This window comes from Hyla sarda, chromosome 2 (genome assembly GCF_029499605.1).
Source record: "Hyla sarda isolate aHylSar1 chromosome 2, aHylSar1.hap1, whole genome shotgun sequence".
Taxonomy (NCBI): Eukaryota; Metazoa; Chordata; class Amphibia; order Anura; family Hylidae; genus Hyla; species Hyla sarda.
The window spans coordinates 437,610,709-437,633,938 of NC_079190.1; the positions used below are offsets into that span (position 1 = coordinate 437,610,709).

The 23,230-nt window shown below is 41.0% G+C and overlaps 1 protein-coding gene and 1 long non-coding RNA gene across 4 annotated transcripts in view; one reads left to right on the forward strand and one right to left on the reverse strand.

Moving 5' to 3' along the window:
* LOC130356975 (uncharacterized) overlaps positions 1–9,358 on the forward strand; it is a 53,821-nt gene extending 44,463 nt beyond the window's left edge. The window contains exon 3 of the long non-coding RNA XR_008889050.1: positions 9,073–9,358. This is a non-coding gene — a long non-coding RNA (uncharacterized LOC130356975). The remainder of the gene's footprint in view (positions 1–9,072) is intronic.
* Positions 1–23,230, reverse strand: part of LOC130356970 (transient receptor potential cation channel subfamily V member 1-like) — a 92,725-nt gene that overhangs the window by 29,766 nt on the left and 39,729 nt on the right. For all 3 annotated transcript variants that reach the window (XM_056559198.1, XM_056559197.1, XM_056559196.1), the window contains exons 5-9: positions 15,593–15,733; positions 13,873–14,171; positions 11,642–11,818; positions 9,977–10,135; positions 7,832–7,927 (exon numbers count right to left, since the gene is read on the reverse strand). In XM_056559198.1, coding sequence (XP_056415173.1) covers positions 7,832–7,927; positions 9,977–10,135; positions 11,642–11,818; positions 13,873–14,171; positions 15,593–15,733 — 872 coding nt within the window. The remainder of the gene's footprint in view (positions 1–7,831; positions 7,928–9,976; positions 10,136–11,641; positions 11,819–13,872; positions 14,172–15,592; positions 15,734–23,230) is intronic.

Sequence of the window (23,230 nt, forward strand, 5' to 3'; positions counted from 1 at the left end):
CAAAAATAAAACCCACATTGCATACTATTTTGGAAACTGCACCCCTCAAGGCACATAACAAGTGGTACACTGAGCCTTAACACCCCACAGGTGTTTGACGGCATTTCATTAAAGTCGGATGTGTAAATGACATTTTTTTTACACTAAAATGCTGATTTTTTTTTTCCAAATTTACAATTTTTACAAAAGGTAATAGGAGAAAATGCCCCCCCCCCCAAAAAAAAATGTATAACCCCATTTCTTCTGAGTATGGAAATACCCCATGTGTGGATGTAAATTGCTCTGCAGGTGCACTACAATACTCAGAAGAGAAGGAGCTTTTTGAAAGCAAATTTAGCTGAAATGGTTTTTGGGGGAAGTGTCACATTTAGAAAGCCCCTATGCTGCCAGAACAGCAAAATAAATAAACAAAACACATGGCATACTGTTTTGGAAACTACACCCCTTAAGGCACATAACAAGGGGTACAGTGAGCCTTAACACCCCACAGGTGTTTGATGACTTTTCGTTAAAATAGGATGTGTAAATGAAATATTTTTTTTTATCACTAAAATGCATTTTTTTCCCCAAATTTACCATTTCCACAAAAGGTAATAGGAGGACATGCCCCCCCCCCCCCCAAAATATATAAGCCCATTTCTTCTGAGTATGGAAATACCCCATTGTGTGGACGTAAAGGGCTCTGTGGGCACACTACAATGCTCAGAAGAGAAGGAGCCACATTTGGCTTTTGGAAAGCAAATTTAGCTGAAATGGTTTTTGGGGGGCATGTCGCATTTAGGAGGCCCCTATGAGCCTTAACACCCCCACGGGTATTTGACATCTTTTCGCTAAAGTTGGACGTGAAAATGAAAAATTTGTATTTTTTTCTCACTAAAATACTGGTTAGGGATGAGCAAATCGAATTTGACAAATCCGAATTCGTTATGAATTTCAGGAAAGAATCGCTTCACAACGAATGCGAATATCGCCGCGATTCGATCACACAAATCGCTACATTAAACTCCATTATTGCGGTCCAGGCTCCAGGGCACCTAAGATGGCAGCTCCACATATCAGGACATGGGGCAAGGAACGCTGGGAAGGTAGGAACAAGGGTGGGCGGGATGACCCTGAATCACATGCAGCATGCAGCCTATCTGCAGCCAGTCACCCCTGTGATGTCACAGCCCTATGTTATCGGCAGCCATCTTGTGGCCAGGCACTTCAGTGTTCTATTGCAGAGAGAGGGACTATTGCAGTGTGTGTTGCACAGAAAATAATTTTTACAGCAGCCGTTAATCTCTAGCCCAAATCCAGCCTAGAAGCACTGATAGGGAAGGGAGAGAGATTGAGAGAGAAAGTGCAATTGTGGGTGTATTACAGCAGCGATTCACCTCAAGCCCAAATCCAGCCTAGAAGCACTGATAGGGAAGGTAGAAAGATTGAGAGATAAAGTGCAATTTTTGGTGTAGTACACAGCGACTATGTGCTGCAGCACCGGTGTGTACAACAACTGAAAAGCTAATAGTAGCCAGCCAGTTAGGGTGAGCAGAGCACTAAAAGCCATAATCACCGGCTATTTGTGCCTAATTCTGGTTGAGTAGCGGAGCGTATTGTCCTCTATTAAGTGTAACCTGTGCGTACATAGGTGGTGTACCATTTTGTTCCTTTTAAAGTCTTAAGGGCCTAGTTACTGTGAAAGGCCAGCCAAAGGTACACACCTGCTGCTGTTCTAGACAAATACTGTTTTAAGCATAGTGGAGAGCATTGTACTCCCCTAATAAGTGCATACCACGTACGTACATCTAAGTGGTATACCATTTTGTTGCTGTTATAGTCCTAAGGGCCTAGTTACTGTGAAAGGCCAGCCAAAAGTACACACCTGCTTGTGTTGTAGACAAATACTGTTTTAAGGGCAGTTATGCGCATTGTCCTCCCCTCATAAGTGCATACCATGTACGTACATCTAAGTGGTATACCATTTTGTTCCTTTTATAGTCCTAAGGGGCTAGTTACTGTGAAAGGCCATCCAAAAGTACACAACTGCTGGTGTTGTAGACAAATACTGTTTTAAGCGTAGTGGAGCATATTGTACTCCCCTTATATACGCAACAGTCGGAGGGTTCCTCAGACACAACCGTCAGTTTGCATGGCCCGGTAGCAGTCCCTGTCCTCCAATTGCCTCTGTCCTAAGCTGTTCCCTCCCTCATAGAAGTATAATATGCTATGCTGTGGGTTCAGCTACACTTTTTAATCAGGACAATTTACTAGAGGACAGTCAGCAGCTACTGCCCAGCCAAGAAGTGGAGGAGACATCCCCTGCTTCCTTCGCTAGGTGGGCAAGTAGTGATGAGGAGAGTGGCGTGGTAGGTGGTTTTAAGAGCGTTCAGGCTCCTGAAGCACACACTGTTGAGGAACCTGAGGAGGACATCAGTGATGTGCAGACACAACTCGATGATGATGAAACCCATCGCACTTGGGAGCCGGGTGCAGAAGTGGCTTCATCATCATCAGGAGAAGAGGGTGGCAGGTTGCCCTTGAGGCAGCAGTTGAGCAAGCAAGGTGTTAGCATGGTTGGGAGTCAGCATGATGGCATCAGTGGGAAGTCTGGAGCCAAACATGCCCATGGTAGACCACCTGCTTCGCGGCAGTCTACCTACCCGGGAGGTAGTGGAACAGGTTTCCCTGGAGTGGTTAGCAGTCAGTCGGTTCGGACTGTTGGGGGGAAGACCAGCTACTCTGCGGTGTGGCAGTTTTTCATCAAGTATCCGGAGGATGTTAACATGGCCACATGCAGCTTTAAAAAATATCTTTCATTTTTTCAATTGTGAGGCCCTTTGGTTTCGTCAAGCTGCCACCACCTCCAGGCTGTGTCATTATGTCACCATATGGTATCCTCTTGCTGCTGCCACCTCCAGGTTTGGCCATTCTGCCACATTTTGGTCTCCTCATGCTGGTGTCACCTCTAGGCTGTGTCATTGTGCCGCCATGTGGTCTTCTCATGCTTCTGGCACATTACATAAACATTTTTATGTTAATCTATTTAAAATCTTCAATTTAAATTTTAAAATATATCTTTAATCTTTTCAATTGTGAGGCCCTATGGTCTCCTCTTGCTGCTCTTTTCAATTGTGAGGCCCTATGGTCTCCTCTTGCTGCTGCCACCTCCAGTCTTTGTCATTCTGCCACTATATGGTCTCCTTATGCTCCTGCCACATCCAGGCTGTGACATTGTGCCGCCATGTGGTCTCCTTATGCTTCTGGCACAGTACATACAAATTATAAATAATACATATTTTTTATTAATTTTAATAAATTAATTTTAATAAATTTTAAATTAATCATTTTTGTAAAAATGCCCCTTCAACATACCATGTGTGCATAGTCACGCTGCTCTTCACATGGTTAAGACTCTCAGCATGCACTGAAAATCGAAGGGCATGCTGGGAGTTGTAGTTATACAACAGCTGGAGGCACACTGGTTGCAAAACACTGAGAGTTTGTTACTTAACTCTGTGCTTCGCAACCAGTGTGTCTGCAGCTGTTGCAAAACTACAACTCCCAGCATGTACGGTCTGTCAGTGCATGCTGGGAGTTGTAGTTTACAACAGCTGAAGGCACACTGGTTGCGAAACACTGAGTTAGGTAACAAACTCTCAGTGTTTTGCAAACCAGTGTGCCTTCAGCTGTTGCAAAACTAAAACTTTCAGCATGCACTGACAGCCAAATGGCATGCTGGGAGTTGTAGTTATGCAACAGCTTAAGGCACACTTTTCATAGAAAAAAAATGTGCCTCCAGCTGTTGCATAACTACAACTCCCAGCATGCACAGACAGCCAAAGGGCATGCTGTGAGTTGTAGTTGTGCCTCCAGCTGTTGCACAACTACAACTCCCAGTATGCCCTTTGGCTGTGCATGCTGGGTATTGTTGCTAAGCAACAGCAGAAGGTGAACAGGCCTCACCTCCTGCTGTATCCTGCCGCTGCCGCCGCCACTCCTGCCATCTCCGTTGGTGCCTGAAGGGACCCCCGCCGTGCTCCGGACAGGTAAGGCCCCGATTGCCGCCTCAATCACCCCCCAGCAGATCATTCCTGCTGGTAAAGGGTGATAGGTGCTGTCTTGGACAGCACCTATCACCCTTTTTTTCTGGGTCACCGGAGACCAGATTGACCCAGGATCGGTCAAATCAGTCAATTCAGACAGGCGATTTGGTGTTTGCACGGGATGCCTGCTGAATAATTTCAGCAGGCATCCCATTCCATTCACCGCCAGGTTACCGGAGGTGAACGGAAACGTCCAGAGCGTACAGGTGCGCCCTGGGTCCAGGACAGGTTAATAAGTACAAAAACACACAGCTATGCTAGCCACTGCTGGTATTACAGAGCTCCAATCTCGGCTGTGCAGAGTTTTTGGGTAAAGGGATATGATGTCACAGGTGATTGGCTGAGCAGACCTGTGTTATCAGGGCCCCAAACCCAGAAATGCCTCACATCCGGGACTGGAGCTCCATAATACTGGCAGTGGCAATAATTACTGTCCCAGAATGTATTGCTTTTCCTCAGCTCTTCATTACATTCCTCCCCCCCTGCCTACTCCCCTCCCATAGCACTCCTGACAGTTCCTCAGCCCAGAGCTGCTGCAGAACATTGCCCTACACAACAGATTACTCTCACCACAAAGTCTGCAAAAGCGGCTTGAATGTATCCTAATTTATATAACCCAATGCTCATATATTTATAATAAAAATGCATAACTATCATTGTATTTGCATGCTCATCAAGCTTAACCCCTTCCCGACCCAGGAGTTACTGGTACGTCCTGGGTCCTTTCCCTTTCTATAACACGGGGCCACGGCAGGTCGGGCATGGCACCTTGCAACAGCCAGGACCCGTGGCTAATAGCGGCTGATCGCTGTGCCGCGCGCTATTAGCCCTTTAGACGCAGCGTTCAAAGTTGATCGTCGCGTCTTAAGTGAAAGCTAATAAGTGCCGGCTAGCTCATTCGGCTGTTAGGGACCGCCACGACTAAATCGTGGTGTCCCGAACAGCTGGAGGACACGAGGAGGGTGCCTTACCTTCCTCCTCTTACCTTCCTCCTCTGTGTCCGACTGCTCTGTGCCTGAGATCCAGGCATGAGCATTTGAGCGGCAGAAACACTAATCAATACTATGCTATGGCATGGCATTGAACAGTATGAGAGATCAATGTACTGCATGTTATAGTCCCCATGTTATAACCCCTTCCCTAATAAAAGTAAGAATCGCCCCCCTTTTCCCATTAAAAAAAAACTGTCAATAAAAATAAACATATGTGGTATCGCCACGCGTGGAAATGTCCAAATTATAAAAATATATAATTAATTAAACTGCACAGTGAATGGCGTACGCACAAAAAAAATCAAAAGTCGAAAATAGCGTATTTTTGATCACTTTTTATGTCATGAAAAAAAATGTTTAAAAAAAAATGAATAAAAAGCGATCAAAAAGTCCAATCAATCCGAAATAATATCACTAAAAACTTCAGATCACGGCGCAAAAAATTTGCCCTCATATTGCCCTGTACGCGGAAAATTATAGGGTCAGAAGATGACAATTTTAAACGCATACATTTTCCTGCATATAGTTATGATTTTTTACAGAAATACCACAAAATCAAACCTATATAAGTTATGTATCATTTTAATCATATATATCTACAGAATGAAGAGAAGGTGTCATTTTTTCCGAAGAATTTACTGCGTAGAAAAGATAGCCTCCCCCCAAAAAAAATTCCCGTTTCGCCATAGATTTTTAATTAAAATGACTGATGTTATTACAACATAGAATTGGTGGCGCAAAAAAATAAGCCATCATATGGATTTTTAGGTGCAAAATTGAGAGAGTTACGATTATTTAAAGGTAAGGAGGAAAAAACGAAAGTGCAAAAATGGAAAAAAAAAACGGTAATGAAGGGGTTAATGGGGTTTATGCAGGATCGGTTAAAATAAAAAAAGTGCCACACCTCAACTCGGATCACTTCAATAAAACTGAGCTACAATACCACACACAAACTGAGAACAAGAGTGGTGCTGTTTCTAGGATATGCAGCTATGTTTTTCTAATCCTGAATAACCCATTTAACCCAATTTGGTTGGTGATTTATCTACATGAACTATCTAAAGTTATCCACTATTGTACCTACCAAGTAAACTTCACTGTTTGCTCCAAAGGCTTTTCTCGGCTTCCACCAGGTGGAGCTGACTATTTACATATTTTTACAGATTTCACTGAATATACTAGCTGATAAAAGATACATGCAACAGATAGTTTACTGGATGAGGTTAGAAGAGCTACACAATACAGACATTATAATGTTTTTAGCATAACATTGGACCTAAAGAGTAATGATAGACATTTAAAGGGGTACTCCGAAGGAAAAAAACATTTTGCAAATCAACTAGTGCCAGAAAGGTAGAGATTTGTAAATTCCTTCTATTTAAACATTTTCATCCTTCCAGTACTTATCAGTTGCTGTATGCTACAGAGAAAGTTGTGTAGTTCCTTCCAGTCTGACCATAGTGCTCTCTGCTGCCACCCATGTCCGTCTTAGGAACTGTCCAGAGTATAGGATGTTTGCTATGGGCAGTTTCTGACACAGACAGAGGTGGCAGCAGAGGGCACTGTGGTCAAACTGGAAAGAACTACACAACATCCTCTGGAGCATCCAGCAGCCGATGAGTACTGGAAGGGTTGAGATTTTTAAATAGAAGCAATTTCCAAATTGTTATACTGTTCTGGCAGGTGATTTGAAAACATTTTTTTTCTTACAGAGTACCCGTTTAAGGAGTTGCCCAGTTAAGGTAAGTTAATAGAGGCCTCTCCTCTGGTAAGGATCCTCATCTTTTGGCCAAAGCGAACAATAGTTACTAAGAGCATCTCGTAGTCTGGATGATTTGTCCTGTCCCTCATAACACAGGAAACTCATTCATTTGATTGGACACTGTGTATTATTCCATTCTCACTGTGATGGTGCTACAGGAAACTTGGACACACACTGCCAGGTTTCATGACAGATATAGCTGATTGCTGTGGATCAAAGGAGGGGACACTTTGGGTTCGGGTAATTGACAAGAGACCATCTTTAACAATTAGGAATTGTTAGCAATGAAAAATCCCTTTAATCAGTGAGGACTGTGGCTAATTCTGGGCATTTTGCAAAGGTACCCTATAAGTTCTGCCTACCAATTGATATGATCACATTAAAATACATTATATATAAAAAATATCCTTTGCACTGAAATATTTATGCTGCGCAGTGGCCAAAATAAGTACAAATATTCCTGTCAAATCTCTCCTCTATTAGGATACATGCCAATTTTCGCATCCAATACAGCGCAGTGTCATTACACAAAACCCCGCTCCCACTGACTTCAATGGAAATTCGGGAAACACACTGACATGTCATATTGTACCCTTGTGATAGTACCCTTAAGCTTGACCGTTGCTTGTGGTATAAAAAAAAGATTTAAAGTGTTTCTATTATTTGAAGAAAAAAAAAAAACTTTCAACACATAATAAAGGCATGTCAAAAGTTTTGATCGGTTAGGTTCTGAGTCCTGAGACCCTGATCAATTATTAGAACTAGCGCTTATCTCCCCATCTTTCTCCTCAATGCAGGAGACAGATTCTATAGAAACTCTAAGACAGTGGGGAGAGAAACGCTCAGCTGGATACTTCTCCCCTCTCATCCAAGCAAAACTTCTGACATGTTTCTATGACATGTTATATTATAGAAAGCTATTACCTAACACAGTTTTTATATCTGTGATTCAGTTCAAGTTCAGGGTAGAGATCCCTAAGATGCCTGCGTACCTGGCAAATGAAGATGTAAATTCCTCCAAGCATAATGAAGACTTCTCCTGCCACACGTGCATTGTCTTTGACTGTCCCTTGTAGTGGAAATGGTGGCTAAAATAAAAAACATATGTTAACTTGTGCTGAATTATAGAAATGAAATGACAAAGTGCCCTGCATGGTGATCAAAGGCATTTCCTACAAGAAAATGTACCCTTTCTATGCTGCTGTCTGCCTTGATCATGGCATTTAAAGAGTTAAATGGAAGAGATTTTTTTATTTCCACTGTTAAAGGGGTATTACGCAGAAAAAACATTAAGTAATATTAAGAAAGCTCTACAGATTAGTCAATTGCCTTGATTAAAACATTTAAGCCTTCTAGTACTTATCAGCTTCTGTATTCTCTGGAGGAAGTCGTGTAGTAGTTGTAGTAGCTATAATCCCTTGATTAATGTCCCCCATAGTGCTCTCTGCTGACACCTTTGTGTTAGGAATTGTCTAGAGCAGAAAAATTGGTTTCTACCTTATGGGGTTTTTGCCTTCCTTTAGAATAGGGGTTCCCAAATGGTGTGCTGTGGTGAGAACCTGCCTGGTGTTCCATGGCAGCCAGATGGTAAAAATGGCAATAGGATGTGCAGGGACACAGTAATACGCTACAGAGTTCCTAGTGCATCCAAGCTCTGATGCCTCCAGAAGCTTCCAACCTCTAGTGAACTTCTTCTGGGATGCGCGCAATTACATCATCATGCATGTCCTGTAGCTAGAGAACTGTCCCGCTCTACCTACCACTAGTGGCTGCAGCTTCTAGAGGACATAGAAAGAAGCTGGAGAAGATGCTATTGACTGCAGGGGAACCAAAGTAAGTTTTTTTTTTTTCGAGAGGGAGGGGATTGCTGGGGATGTAGTCCTTCCTACAGTAAAACACTATTTACAGGGGGCAAGCTAACTACCGTGGAGCTCTATACAGGGGGGAAAGCTACCTACAAGAGGTAAGCAAACTACAGGGGTCCTCTATATAAACTACAGGGGGTCTTACATATAGAGGGGTAAACTACCTACAGGGAGCTGGGTTATGGGGGGTAGGGCAAGTCTGATCATAGGGTAATAGACTACTATCTGCTATAGGATGACAGACTGAACTGGATGGACGTATGTCTTTTTTCAGGCTTACAAACTATGTAACTATGTAATATTGTGAAGCTGTAAGAGGAGTCAGATGGGAGTAAAACTAAAATGATATATATTTTTTTTCTTTATAGCAATATTGAGTGTCCTCTGTGGACAGGTGCTTTATTATCTTGACTTTTCATCGCTATGGACAACAGCTAAATGAAGGTGTAGTTGGAGTTTAGGAAAGTGAAATATAATCTTGTGGCAGAGGAAATCTAGCGTTGCATGGAGTCCCATCACATGAATATTCTAAGTACTTCGAGCTGGAGCTTACTGGAGCCATCCCCTGTTCTGGCACATGGGCGGCACGAGGGGGTTGGTTCTATGATGTCTATATGATGTAATAGGCAGAAAAGAAAAACAAACTCCAAGCAAGGGCGCTATTCCTTATGGTATATGGTGGGTGAATTAGCAAATAAAAATGAAATAAACTAAAATAAAAAATTTAAATAAATGGATGACTCAATAAATATAGCAGAACTTGAGAAAGGGTAATACTCTACCCAAAACGCGTCTTGCCCATGGATGTACATGCAGACCACTTTTATGAAAATAAAGTATAAGTTCTGCTATATTTATTGAGTCATCCATTTATTTTAATTTAAATTTTTTATTTTATTTTATTTCATTTTTATCTGCTAATTCACCCACCATATACCATAAGGAATAGTGGCCTTGCTTGGAGTTTGTTATTTCTTTTCTGCCTATTACGTTACCGGACCTCCTGCCAGAGTCTCCGCTTAAAACTCCATCGGCCTGCCATTCCCTAAAGACCACCCCGTTACCAGGGGTTACGTGATCGTTACCTGCATGTATTAGGTGAGAGTCTCCAAGAAAGCCGCTCACCCTTTTCCTGTACAGTCGCAGGATTATAGGAGGCGCTGCCCTCCTTTTTTCTTTTTATATATCCCTCTTTATATATGATGTAATGGGACTGTGACAACCAACTTATTATAGTTTTGTTCAATCCTTTTTTTACATTCAACTTCATACCTGTCCTTCCAGAGGCCTGTGGTAAGCGGTGGCTGTGAATATACTCATATATACAATGTACAGGATAAACTTTACATAAAATATCTTTCCAGCAAAGGAGTCCCACTTTTCCTGCAGCAAATGGTTCAATGGTTCCAGGACTATCATTTTGTGTCGGTTCTACAGAAAAGAATTAAAGAGACTTATGTGTTAGATGATGCTTGATTATGACTTTTTATTTGATCATATATTTATTAAAGCAGAGAAATTGACATTTATCATTGCAGGGAAATTGGAAATTGGAGGAGAAATAAAAGGTATTTTTTGATTGAATTATAGGTTACATACAACTGACACTTTCGTCCCTCTAATTATTTAAAGGGAACATGTCATCAGAAAATGGCTTATTTTTGTAATTAAGTTTTCATGTTAAATGGGCACTGTCACCAACTTTATTTTTTGATATGTTGTAGTACTTATGTACTACAACATTTCTCTAATATACTTTTATTATTTTATTTTTTTCATTAAAAAGGTTTAATTTACATTTAAAAACCGGCTACTGAAAAAGGACTGATTTTGGAGTGGCAATCAGTCCTTTTTCAGTTAGTCTGCACTCGCCCCCTGCCTGTCAATCAGACAGGCGGGAGCAAGCGCATTGGCTCCCCGGCCACTGGCTGGGAGGCCACTCCTCCCGCACATCGCCGCCGCCTCGTTGCCGCCGCTGTCCCTGCACGCCCGCTGCCGGACTCTGCAGTAACTGCAAGTGTAATGAGGGAACGGGGTATGCGGGGCGCAGGGGGGGGGAGGAGGGAATAGGCTAGTGCCGTAGCGGGGGGGGGGGGGGGTGAACGGGCTAGCAAAAAAGAAAAAAAAGAATGGTGGGAGCTACCCTTTAAACATATTTTTTTAAGAATTTTTCTATTTATATTATAAAATAATCCTGAAATCTTGCAGTTTTCAGACTGGCCTCTAGACCTAATATTACACATAGACTTCCTGTTCTGTACAGATCTGTACAGTGTCTTACTTATCATCACAGTCAGGATTACAATAAATGGTGACACCAGTTGATAGATAACACCATTCAGAATAGCTGAAGCGCAGACAGCAGCCTCCCCCAGCCCAGGGAATTAACTCTGCACAGGTCACAGAGCATGCCTTGTAAACTATACTATTCATGTCAACGGGATATAAGCCAGACATTTGTGTCTATGTCTACGGGGCTTGCCATAAAGTATCATCTAAATGCCATGAAAAACAGATGGGGGAAGATGGCTGCCCCAATAATAATGTGCAAAAAAAAAAATTACAAACAGAAAATAGAAACAGATTAGAAAACATAACAGGTTTCAGTATCTGGCTCTAATCTGTAAAAAAAAGAATTGATTTCATAATTTTATAGTTATGTAAATAAATATCCTAAAATTCTTCTACAACTACAAGATACAATTCTTTTTATAAGGTTCCATAGTTTCTTTAAACACAAAATGGATTTGCCAAATTGCAAAGTTGTTGTTTTTTACATTATATTCTAGATACATCAGGGCAATACACAAAAATGTCCTCCAAAGGTAGACAAACCCTTTATCCAGACATCTCTTTAAACATTCACTGCCAACACAGTAATATGTTCAGTGTAACACTTCAGTAAACTTTGGGTGAATGAAATGAAATCTTACTCACATAGGCTTTACTCTTGAATACAATGTTTTCCAAAACAGAGTCCGGCTCATGTGTATCCACGGACGAGATGTCATATAGAGATGTAATAACTGGGCCATAAGTCCATTCAGTGAATTTTCGAGACAAATATCTATACTCTGGCTCTTCAATTTCCCTTCGAATTATGTGCTTCAACAACTAAAATATTGAGAGAATTCGGGTCGTAAATGACAATTACAAAGCCACATTAAATATTCACTAACCACCAATCTCATTGCATTGAATGTACTTTAAGAGTATGGAACAGTTGATCATATTCTGATGTGTACAGATAATACATTTCATATTAGTTATTGTACTAATAAAAAGCAGGATAAAAAGTTTTTCCTTCTAGTTCCGTATCCATGGAGGAGAGGGTTGTGAGGAGTGGTAGCTGCAAGTGACCTCAAAAAGATCATTGTCTGTTACTGTAATTGTTCCCTAATCATATCCCGGGAGTGGCGGCATCCCGGTCCCTGCAGCGTTCTTGTGACCATACTGGTCTTTTGTGGGTATTATGCAATACTTTTTGTACTATGCCCTTTAGTTCTGACATGTAGTTTATATGTCAATACACAGCACCTTATATATACCCATTATTTAACACCTTACATATACTGTTTACAGATTTGCTGTATCTACATATTATATTCTTTTCATGTAGATTGGTGTTTGTGTTAATATATTTGACGCTACTTCATCTTATATGCTGTATCCCTTGATTGCCATCGTGGTTGCAGGGTACCTGGTGTTGCCGCATTTTTTTATGTATTGTTTCCTTCTATATGTGTGTTTGATTTTAAAGGGTACCTCTCATCAAAAAAACGTTTGATATATTATAGATTAATGTATGCAGAATAACTTTACAATTGCATGTTATTAAAAAAGATGCTTCTTTCTATTTAATTTTCCACTTTGAAGAAATGACCACTAGGGGTCTCCCTACCAGTCCTGGCAGCAAGCATTTCAGACTCATGCTGGAGTCCTAAACACTACGAGCTGCCAGTCTGCTTTGTTCACAAAGGAGAACACTCAAAGCTGCCAGCCTGCTTTGTTCACAGCCTGTTTGGCTGTGAACAAAGCAGGCTGGAAGCTCTGAGTGTTTAGGACTCCAGCATGAGTCAGAAATGCTTGCTGACAGGACTGATCGGGAAAAATACAATAGAAAGAAGCATATTTTTCATTAACATGCTATTGGAAAGTTATTCAACATACATTAATCTAAAATATATCAAAAGTTTATTTGATGAGAGGTACCCTTTAATGTATATCAATAACAACTCCAAATTTTTGCCCATGGATTTAGAATGTCCTAAAAGCACAGTAATGTGTAGGTATCCTAATTGTTTTGTCCATATAGTGTAAGTTGCATGTAGGAAATCTGCAACTTTGGAAGTGCTGAAATTCATGCTCTTTGTCGATCAAATCATTTGCCACAAACATTAAATTCTATGCATTCTTTACAATGATATCCACATGTAGTAATAGGGCCTATGGACAAGTTCTGTCTTCATGAGACAACATCTTCATGCTTCTCAATGGTGGATCTTCATTACTCAAAGGGGTACTCCGGTGAAAACCTTTTTTCTTTTAAATCAACTGTTGGCAGAAAGTTAAACATATTTGTAAATTACTTCCATAAAAAAATCATAATCCTTCCAGTACTTATTAGCTGCTGAATGCTACAGAGGAAATTCCTTTCTTTTTGGAACACTGATGACATCATGAACACAGTGGTCTCTGCTGACATCTCTGTCCATTTTAGCAACCGTGCGTAGCAGATGTATGCTAAGGGCAGCATGGTGGTTCAGTGGTTAGCACTGCTGCCTTGCAGTGCTGGGGGCTCGGGTTCAAATCCCACTAAGGACAACAATAAATAAAGCGTTATTATTATTATTATAATAACGTGAGCAGAGAGAACTGTGGTCGTGATGTCATCAGAGAGCATTCCAAAAATCTAATAAGTACAGGAAGGATTAAGATTTTTTAATAGAAGAAATTTACAAATATGTTTAACTTTCTGCCACCAGTTGATTTAAAAGAAAAAAGGTTTTTTTCCGGAGTACCCCTTTAAGTAAATATTTACACAAATATCCTATAAAACTGTTTAACAATTTGTCTTTGTTCCCATAGTGTCTTATATGGGCGGGTATTCCATAAACACAAACTACAGAGAAGAGAATAAAGCTGAATAGATCTCACTTGTGACTAACCTCAAGTTTACCCAGTTTCGCTGCCAGCTTCATAGGTGTTAGACCATCTATGTTAGTCTGATCTTCAAGTCTCATCTGTGGATCAATCTGGACTGACATCTTCAGAATGTCATCATACATTTTAGTAATAATCTCAGTGTTCTCTTCAGTGTTATCAGCCACTAAGACCAGAGCATGCAGAACTGTATTTCCATGGGTATCCTTGGCAGTCAAATCAGCCCTCCGATGTGGGTTATTTAGGAGATAGCTCACAATGTTAAGCTGGTTAGTGCAGGCAGCAAGTGAGAGAGGGAGTTCTCCTGTAAAGAAAAAAAAGTCTTTAGGCTTTTCATGCTCTTCAGTAGTGTTGGGTGCCAATATTTTCAATGCGAATATTTATCGCGAATATCGCATGCTTCCAGCTTGTGGTGTAAACATGGCTCCAATACTAATTACTGCGTCAGACTGGCGGGTGCCCACAAATGAGCATAAACGCATATTGATCCCTCCCTTTTTTTTTGCTCTTTTATCACGCAATATTGCGCATGCCCATGCAAATTTTATGGCGCATGCGCAGGCAAATTTTATGGCGCATAGTAAAAAAGAAATATCGCAAATTCGAATATGGCCTATGCCGCTCAACACTACTTTTCAGTATGAAAAAGGATTCCACAACATGTGGAATCAGATGCCATGTTATAGAGATATGTCTCCTAAAAACGGTGTTTCTAGGGGAGAATGTTTTCACAATGTGGTGCTGTACAGAAGAATTATACGGCAGTCCATAGTATGGCTACTCCTCCATAGTATGGAGCCATTGTAGATGCGTGCAATACTGCCACCATACAAGCTCATTACAGTGTACAGTGATCCCTCAACTTACAATGGCCTCAACATACAATAGTTTCAACATACAATGGTCTTTTCTGGACCATTGTAAGTTAATAACCAGACTCAACATACAATGCTACGGACAGTTCAGATCTGTGAAACGTGTCAATGGCTGGAAGAAACGACCAATCAGAATGGGCAATCACTGGTAAAACACCTGTATTACTGAAGCGTATGCCCTGACTGGTGTCTGGTAGCGCCCCCTACAGTACAGGGAGGTACTACATGTTCTGTACACTTTACCTGTACCAGGGTTACCTGCTCCTCTGGACACCAGGTAAGGGCGACTCCATGTTACTTTTTTAGGACATTGCGTGTACTGTACAGGACCCTGAAGAAGCTCCTGTCCTCTACATAGACCAGTGTTTCCCATGCAGGGTGCCCCCAGCTGTTGCAAAACGACAACTCCCAGCATGCCCGGACAGCCTTTGGCTGTCCGGGCATGCTGGGAGTTGTAGTTTTGCAACAGCTGGGGGCTCCATGCTTGGGAAACTCTTACACAGACAGTGATTTACAGCCCCCAGCAGTTCTTCATTACTTTTATATGTGCAGATTTGTTTTATCTGTATTAGTTATCTACTTATTTTTCAATAATTCTCACTTTTTCCTATTTTTGGATGACATTTTGGTGCCTTTAGAACCAATTACCAGGTTTCCATAGAGTTCTGGTCTCAACATACAATGGTTTCAACATACAATGGTCGTCCTGGAACCAATTAATATTGTAACTTGAGGGACCACTGTACATGAAGCCTAAAGTAAAATCAATACAGCAATGTTGCTTAAGATTTTACACATGGCAATTCATTTTCTTAGCCCACTGTCATTTTTTTTCAAAAATACAACTTACCAAAGTAGAAACTGACACCTTTCTTTTTGGGCTGGAAAAAAAGCCCATCTGCCGATGCATGGACATCAGCCTTGTTCTCCATCAAAAGCTTCACTAGAGGTAAATTTCTCCTTTCTATTGCTATGTGAAGTGCTGTCTGTCCTGTGGGAGACAAAGAGAAATAGCTAAGGTACTGTAATACACATATTAGGAACTAAATAACTAAAATTAAACAAATGTGTCTACAATGATGTGAGGCATTAATAGATGAACTTAGAGGCATAACATAATTCTCCTGGCAGGACACACCACCTTAAAATTCACATTTATAATAATATGCCTTCTTTTAAAGCAGGGGATCAATTGGACCCCTCTAATTGCCAGGCCCAGCTGTGTCAGTTACCTCTGCCCCCCCTATAAGCTAAATGACTGGGTTAGCCGTATCCATATTTATCCATTGCTTAACAATATTGTATGTGGAAAAGGCAGCTTCCTTATCTCACAAGCAAACAAACCTTCTGCGGTCGTCTAAAGAGCTAAATGGTCCAGTTGCATTTTGAACAAAAGACACTGGCCCTCATTTACTTAGAAAATCGGGTTGTGAGTCTATCTTGCTTTCTTACCCGATTGCTTTTTTCCCCTGGTATTTATTATTATGTCGCATCCTGTTTGTCGCACGTGGGTTTTGTTGGTTTTGGTTTCCAACTCCTCTGAGTTGTCGGGAAAAAATCCACAACAATTCAACATATTCGGGTTGGAAACCTTTATAAATATGTGGGAAAGCTCAGAAATGTCGGGTTACGCCCCTTTTTCGGGTTTGGGAGAAGGCACATCGGGTCCGTCGGGAAAGAATGTTGCATCGTGTCGCAGACTGGCGCACGATGTCTGCGACATGTCGCAGACAAAGATGCGCCAAAAAAAACAGACAAAACAAGTCGGGTTTAGAATAGTAAATGAGGGCCATTGTGGACATTGTTTTATGTTTTGCTAGTTATTTATGAATTTAAATATGATTTAAAAATGACATTGCTTAAAACATTCATGTCTCCCCTATGGAGAAAGAATAGTTAAAGGGGTACTCCCGTGGAAAACTTTATTTTTTAAATCAACTGGTGCCAGAAAGTTAAACAGATTTGTAAATGACTTCTATTAAAAAAATCTTAATCCTTCCAGTACTTTTTAGCGGCTGTATACTACAGAGGAAATGCTTATCTTTTTAGATTTCTCTGATGTCATGACCACAGTGCTCTCTGCTGACCTCTGCTGTCCATTTTAGTAACTGTCCAGAGCAGGAGAAAATTCCCATAGCAAACATATGCTGCTCTGGACTGTTCCTAAAATGGACAGCAGAGGTCAGCAGAGAGCACTGTGGTCGTGACATTAGAGAAATCTAAAAACATAAGCATTTCCTCTGTATTATATAGCCCCTAAAAAGTACTGGAAGGATTAAGATTTTTTAATAGAAGTAATTTACAAATCTGTTTAACTTTCTGGCACCAGTTGATTTTAAAAAAAAGTTTTCCACAGGAGTACCCCTTTAAGCCGCAGCCAGACAGCAATGAAATTGGCTTATCGCTCCCAGAACAATAGGGTTGGGGAGTAAGAATCTAACACATCCAATCCTTCTATATATATATATATTTACACTTTAAACATTTGGCCGAACCTACTAAAGATGGCAAGTTAGTCTAAGATGCATGGGCACCTTTAGAAACTATAAAACTGACAATTGTCTTATGCATTGTTCCCCACCCAGTGGCACTCAAGCATTCACAAAACTATACTAAAGAGAACCTGTTGTCACTTTCATGCTGCCCGAACCATAAGTCATCAGGGCTATCCCAGGTGGCTCCTCTCTGCCACACCAGCTTTGACTGATAGATCCCACCCTATACTCAAACAGGAAAAGATCTATAAATCAAGGCCGATGGAGTGAGGAGAAGCTGCTGATGACCACCTCAATGACTTGTGGTTCAGGCAGCATGAAAGTGATGTCAGGTTCCCTTTAACTCCCAGTGTGCAGAGTAATTGTTTAGAATGACAAATGCAAATCAAACTAACAAAAGGAGTCTGTGGAAACAAGGCACTTTCCTTTAAGAAATCTATTGTGAACGACTATCATTATACAATTATTTGTATATATTTCAGGGATAAAATAAATGATAACTTGGCACTGGTTTGAAATATTGTGTGTTTATTTAATTCGCAATCCATTAAAGGACAACTGTAGAGGAACACTTTTATATATTCCCATTCCCGGGCCTCAAAAATAAACAAAATAAACTTATACAAACCTTCCTACGAGCCCCCGTTGGTCCGGCACAGGCCTCACGGTCCGGCAGTGCTGACCTCATTCCACTTCCTGGGGACGGGGACAGCACAGAGCCGTCGGTTTATCACCGGCCGCTGTGATGTCCCACCCCGGCCTGGCCAGCTTCTTACATGACTTTGGGCTCAGCCTATCACAGGCCGGGGTGGCACATCGCCGCGGCTGGTGATACGCCGACGGCTCTGCGGCGTCCCCGTCCACAGGAAGTGGAATGAGGTCAGCACTGCCGGACCGTGTTTATTTTTGAGGCCCGGGCACGGGAATATATAAAAGTGTTCCACTACAGTTGTCCTTTAAATTGATAACGTTTCGGTCAACTTGTGACCTTCATCAGATTAGAATTGCTTCTGAACAAGCATAAGAATAACGGCCTCACGGCGTGAGCGTAGCGAGGTGCAACCTATGGTTGCACCTCGCTACGCTCACGCCGTGAGGCCGTTATTCTTATCCTTGTTCAGCAGCAATTCTAATCTGATGAAGGTCACAAGTTGACTGAAACATTATCAACTTAATGGATTACGAATGAAATAAACACACAATATTGCAAACCAGTGCCAAGTTATCGTTTATTTTTGAGTTGAAGGAATGGGAACCTGATGTGCACCGTTAAAAACACCGTTAAAAATAAGAGAGTGCTGTATTTTTCTACTATTGATGATATATTTCTGGGATAGTCATTGTAAATTGATAAAATAATGAAATACAAAATGAAATAATGGAATACAAAAAGTTATAAAAGAATAAAACTTCAAAGGTAAAGAATTGTACACAGGCTTGTTATAGGCACATTATAAGTAATATACATGTCTTAACTTGAGGTTGCCTTTAAATATTGTCCCAGCAGATTCCCCACACATTTCCCCTGGCTATTAGCTATACATCCATCAACTGCACTTTTCACTTCCCTTCTTTTCCTTCCCTCAAAGAGGAACTGAACTGAAAATGCAGAAACCTTTGGCCTTGCTCACTATCTTCTAGTAAGTTTCACATGTTTTCCCTCTCAAATTTACATATTTTTGGAACAACTTTATTTATTAAATGTAATTTTATTTTATTTTCATAATTTAGCATTTTATGGCTTAGCCATGCAGACTCTTTAGTAGATCTATAAGCACCCCACAGACTACTGTATAATGCTGAGCACCATATAATCTAGACAATGCTTCTGCTGAGAAATAAATCATAATACAGATCTCAATGGAATATGGCACTATTTCTTCTTGGTAAAGTCAGTATTGATCTGCCATAAAGAAAATTCTGTAGGCACCTTTAGAAAATTAACCAGTTCAGGACACAGGGCGTATGCATACGCCCTGCATCCCGAGTCCTTAAGGACTGAGGGCGTATGGATACGCCCGTGGGAATTCCGGTCCCTGCCGCTAGCCGGTTGGGGACCCTGAAATCATTCAGCAGGCATCCCGGCACATCGCCCAGGGACCCCCCCCCCCCCCATGTCGGTGATCGGAGAAAATCGCATGTCAATTCAGACATGCGATTTTCTCCAATTTCAGGATGATCAGGTCTCTGGTGACCCGATCACCCGAAAATAGGGCTGATCAGAGTTGTCAGCGACAGCCACGATCAGCCTAAGGGATAGGAGTGAGGTCGCAGAGCTGCAATCTCCTCCTATCCCCTGCCATTAGCAGAACAGAGTTCTGACCAATGGCAGCGCAGGACAGGGGGTTGCCATGGCAACCCCCCGTTCTGCCCGCCCCTGGATGTCGAGGGGATCGTGGGAAGAAGATGGAGGCCGTACATGCAGGAAAAGATGCCTGGGAACCCGGGATCTTTGCTGGAGACTGCTGGATCCTGGCTCAGGTAGGGAATTATCGTGGGTGGGGGGGAATTGAAAGTGAAAGTAAAACGATCTTTACTGTGTCAACCACTAGGAAGGCCAAACTGCAACTCCCAGCATGCCCAGACAGCCAAAGAATCAGAATATTTGGTAAAAGCGTTTTCGCATTATTAATTCATAAAGCGACGGTGGTCAGAATTGCAAAAAAGGGCTCAGTCCTTAGGAGAAAAAGGGCTGCGTCCTTAAGGGGTTAAGGTATACAAAGGCTGGCTTAATCGACTGCTTTGGGTGCTGTATTATAGATTTGTACAACTTTAAGTTTGCATGCAGATAAAATATTGCCATGTGCATAAGGCTAGGCCGTATGACATGGGGCAATTATCGGTTTTTCTCTGAGGAGGCTGTTGGAGACAGCAGAACATGTGGAGCCCCAATACCCCCCTGGAGCATGATACCCTCAGGGTAGTTGTATTTTTCACTTTGCATTGACTCTGTAGAATAGTCATTATACATTGAAAAGTAAACAGCACATGGCTAATGGGAGATCTCAAGGCCATCAGGCGACACATAAGAAAAATAGAGGCGTCATACAATGAACACCTGCATCACAATAGATACAGAGCAATTACAGAGAATCCGGCAAAGGTCTCAGAGATGATGGTGCCTACTCGGAGTATAGGAGATGACCAGCGCCATGCCATGCCATACCTTATACAAATTTCTTGTCACATTTCCCGTGGTTATATAATAAGTGCTCAAACTTAATAATGGCATTTACCAGATATTTCCATTAACTAACAGAAGGGGGTCTTGGATGTATCCACCTGAGTGCTGTAGTCTTATGGGTCAGAAATAGACACACTCTTATAAAAAGTATGGTGGTGATGAACTACAGTTCCAGTGCCTCCTCAAGTTTTCTTCCATTTTTTTTTTTTACATTTTGTGTCATCCCCATTTCATCAAAGATTGTTGGTTCTTACAAGCAGGGTCTTCTTGCTTGACTTTAATGTCGGATTTTGTACCCTCTGAAATATAAACTGTTGTGCAATATGTGTGTGCTATATAAATAATAATCATAATCTATGTTCTCCATATATTATCAGCACATGGAGGTGCAGTATGGAGGCTACTCCAGAGCATGTGACTGGGGCATAATGTTTTGTGCATCTTCATCTTCAAACATACATATAAAAATGTAAAAATTGCATTTACTGATACTAAGAAAAGTTTGGAGCTGTATCTTATATATTACTCTTCATCTTTTGATGCAAAAGATTACCATTTATATCAGACCTTTCAGATGCACCTTCCTTATGCTGGAATCATTATGTAAACAGCCAAAAGAGCATCTGTAAATAAATCCACTAAGAGATTACAGAGCCATTTAGGGATTATCAGATTTATCTGTTTCTTTCACCTCCGCCTCTGTACAAATAACATTAGGAAAGCATAATTGTCATTAATGTACCGTGATTGTGAACCATTAAGTCTAAAGGCATTAGAAGAAATGCTTTCAAATGTATGAATAAGAAATGATGTGTTTTTTTTTTCTTTTTGGAATTGCTTTTCATTTATTGACCCCCTCCTTTTAAAAGAATTGTAATATTAACAACCTGACAATATTCACAAATTTACATTTGGTGCAAAATAAGTGTTCTATACTCAATTTTTTTTAAACAGGACCTACTACTGGTGGCATTGATGATTTCCTTAAAACAGACCCATTGTATAGCAAGAAAATGAAGGAGATCGGATCCAGCTCAATGCAGATAAAATCAGGTTTAATCCATAGGACAAGGAAGGAACAAGTAACGCGTTTCAAGCGCTATAAGCGCTCTTAGCGCTTGAAACGCGTTACTAGTTCCTTCCTTGTCCTATGGATTAAACCTGATTTTATCTGCATTGAGCTGGATCCGATCTCCTTCATTTTCTTGCTATTGGCTGGTGCCGTCCAGCACCTGGATCCGTGATCTACTGTACGGGGTGGGGTGAACTGGCTTTCACCTTGTTTTCAGACCCATTTTATGCACCATCCCTTTAAGGAGTACCTGTCATCAAACCATATTTCCTTTCCCCTTGCTCACATCGTGTGAGCTCCCGGCAGGAGAAAGAGGGTATTCCCCAGCAGGCGTGATGTCACTGAAGCCTCAGAGAGTTGTGCCTCGCCATGCCCCACACGCACTTCCTGAGTTTGGTCTACTGCCAGGCCGAGTGGAGACCAAAATAACTGTTTGACTTGCGGCACGGAATAGAACAGAGCCACCTAGTGGCTGTTTTTTCAATCACATTAAAAACATATAAATGTTGAGAATTTTAACAGCAAGTAAATAGCAAAGCGTCTCATAGTTACATAAGGAACAAAATATGAAAAGTTTAGTTTGGTGACAGGTACTCTTTAAACAGTCTGGAATAGAAGACATCATTGTTATAAGCTCTATAAGAGCTCATCGTAAGAAGTTGTCTATTGTCAAACTCCCAGAACAGACTTTGATTGACTGATACAAAGAGACAATTATTAATGGGGGTTCATAGAAGTAAACAAAAACTACCAGCTGGTTCAAGGAGGAAGGAAGGAGACTACGAGAGGCTTGACATCACATTGAGTGTGCACTGACGGGGTTCTTTCTCCTCACAAGTGACTTAAAGGATGACTTACAACACCTAAAGTTGAAGAAACATACGGCAGCTCATGGCTGGCATACATTTCAGCTACAGATGCAGGGGCAGCCACAAAGCTGCTGGATTTACTAAGATGCGTGCACCCCTGAGTAAATCTAGCGTAGAGAAAAAGGGAATATCTTGACATACAGTATGTGCAGCACACCAAAAACACAGCACTTAGTGCATAGCCCCCTCTGTGATCATCGTAGTGCCAAGGTATGATTCTAATAAATATGGATTGTCATGGCAATATTCATGGAAAGTTGCTGCTTTAATCACTTAACCTGTTCCTGAACCTATTTAGATTTTTGGCTAATGTTTTCTTCCTCCTCACCTTTCAAGACACATAACATTTGTATTATTGGAATTATGGTTTATTGTTTTGCAGGACAAGTTGTACTTATTACTGTTTTAACATATTATACATTACAAAGCCAGTGAAAAAATGGGTAATATTGAACAAAAATGAATTACACAATTATATGGGGCAATAATTTTTTCGGTGTTGACGTACAATATAACCGGCATGCTAAATTTACTCTACAGGTCAGCAAAATTTGAATAATTTTTTGTTTTGTTTCACTATAAAAAAAAAATAACATATAAAAATCACCAAGTTTCCCTATAACTTTTTATTTTTGTACCTAACTGTCTGAGGGCCCTTTTTTTGCACTGTAAGCTGTAGTTTATACTTGTACCACTGTTGCATAGTTTTGACAGATTTTTTATTATATTTGTAAAATCATATTATAAACACATTTTTTTAATCCCCCAACAGGACATATTAGAAGCAAGATTGATTTCTCATATGGCTCAATGTAATTCATAGGCATTACATATGATAAGATAGTAGTTGGCACCTGCCGCATATGGC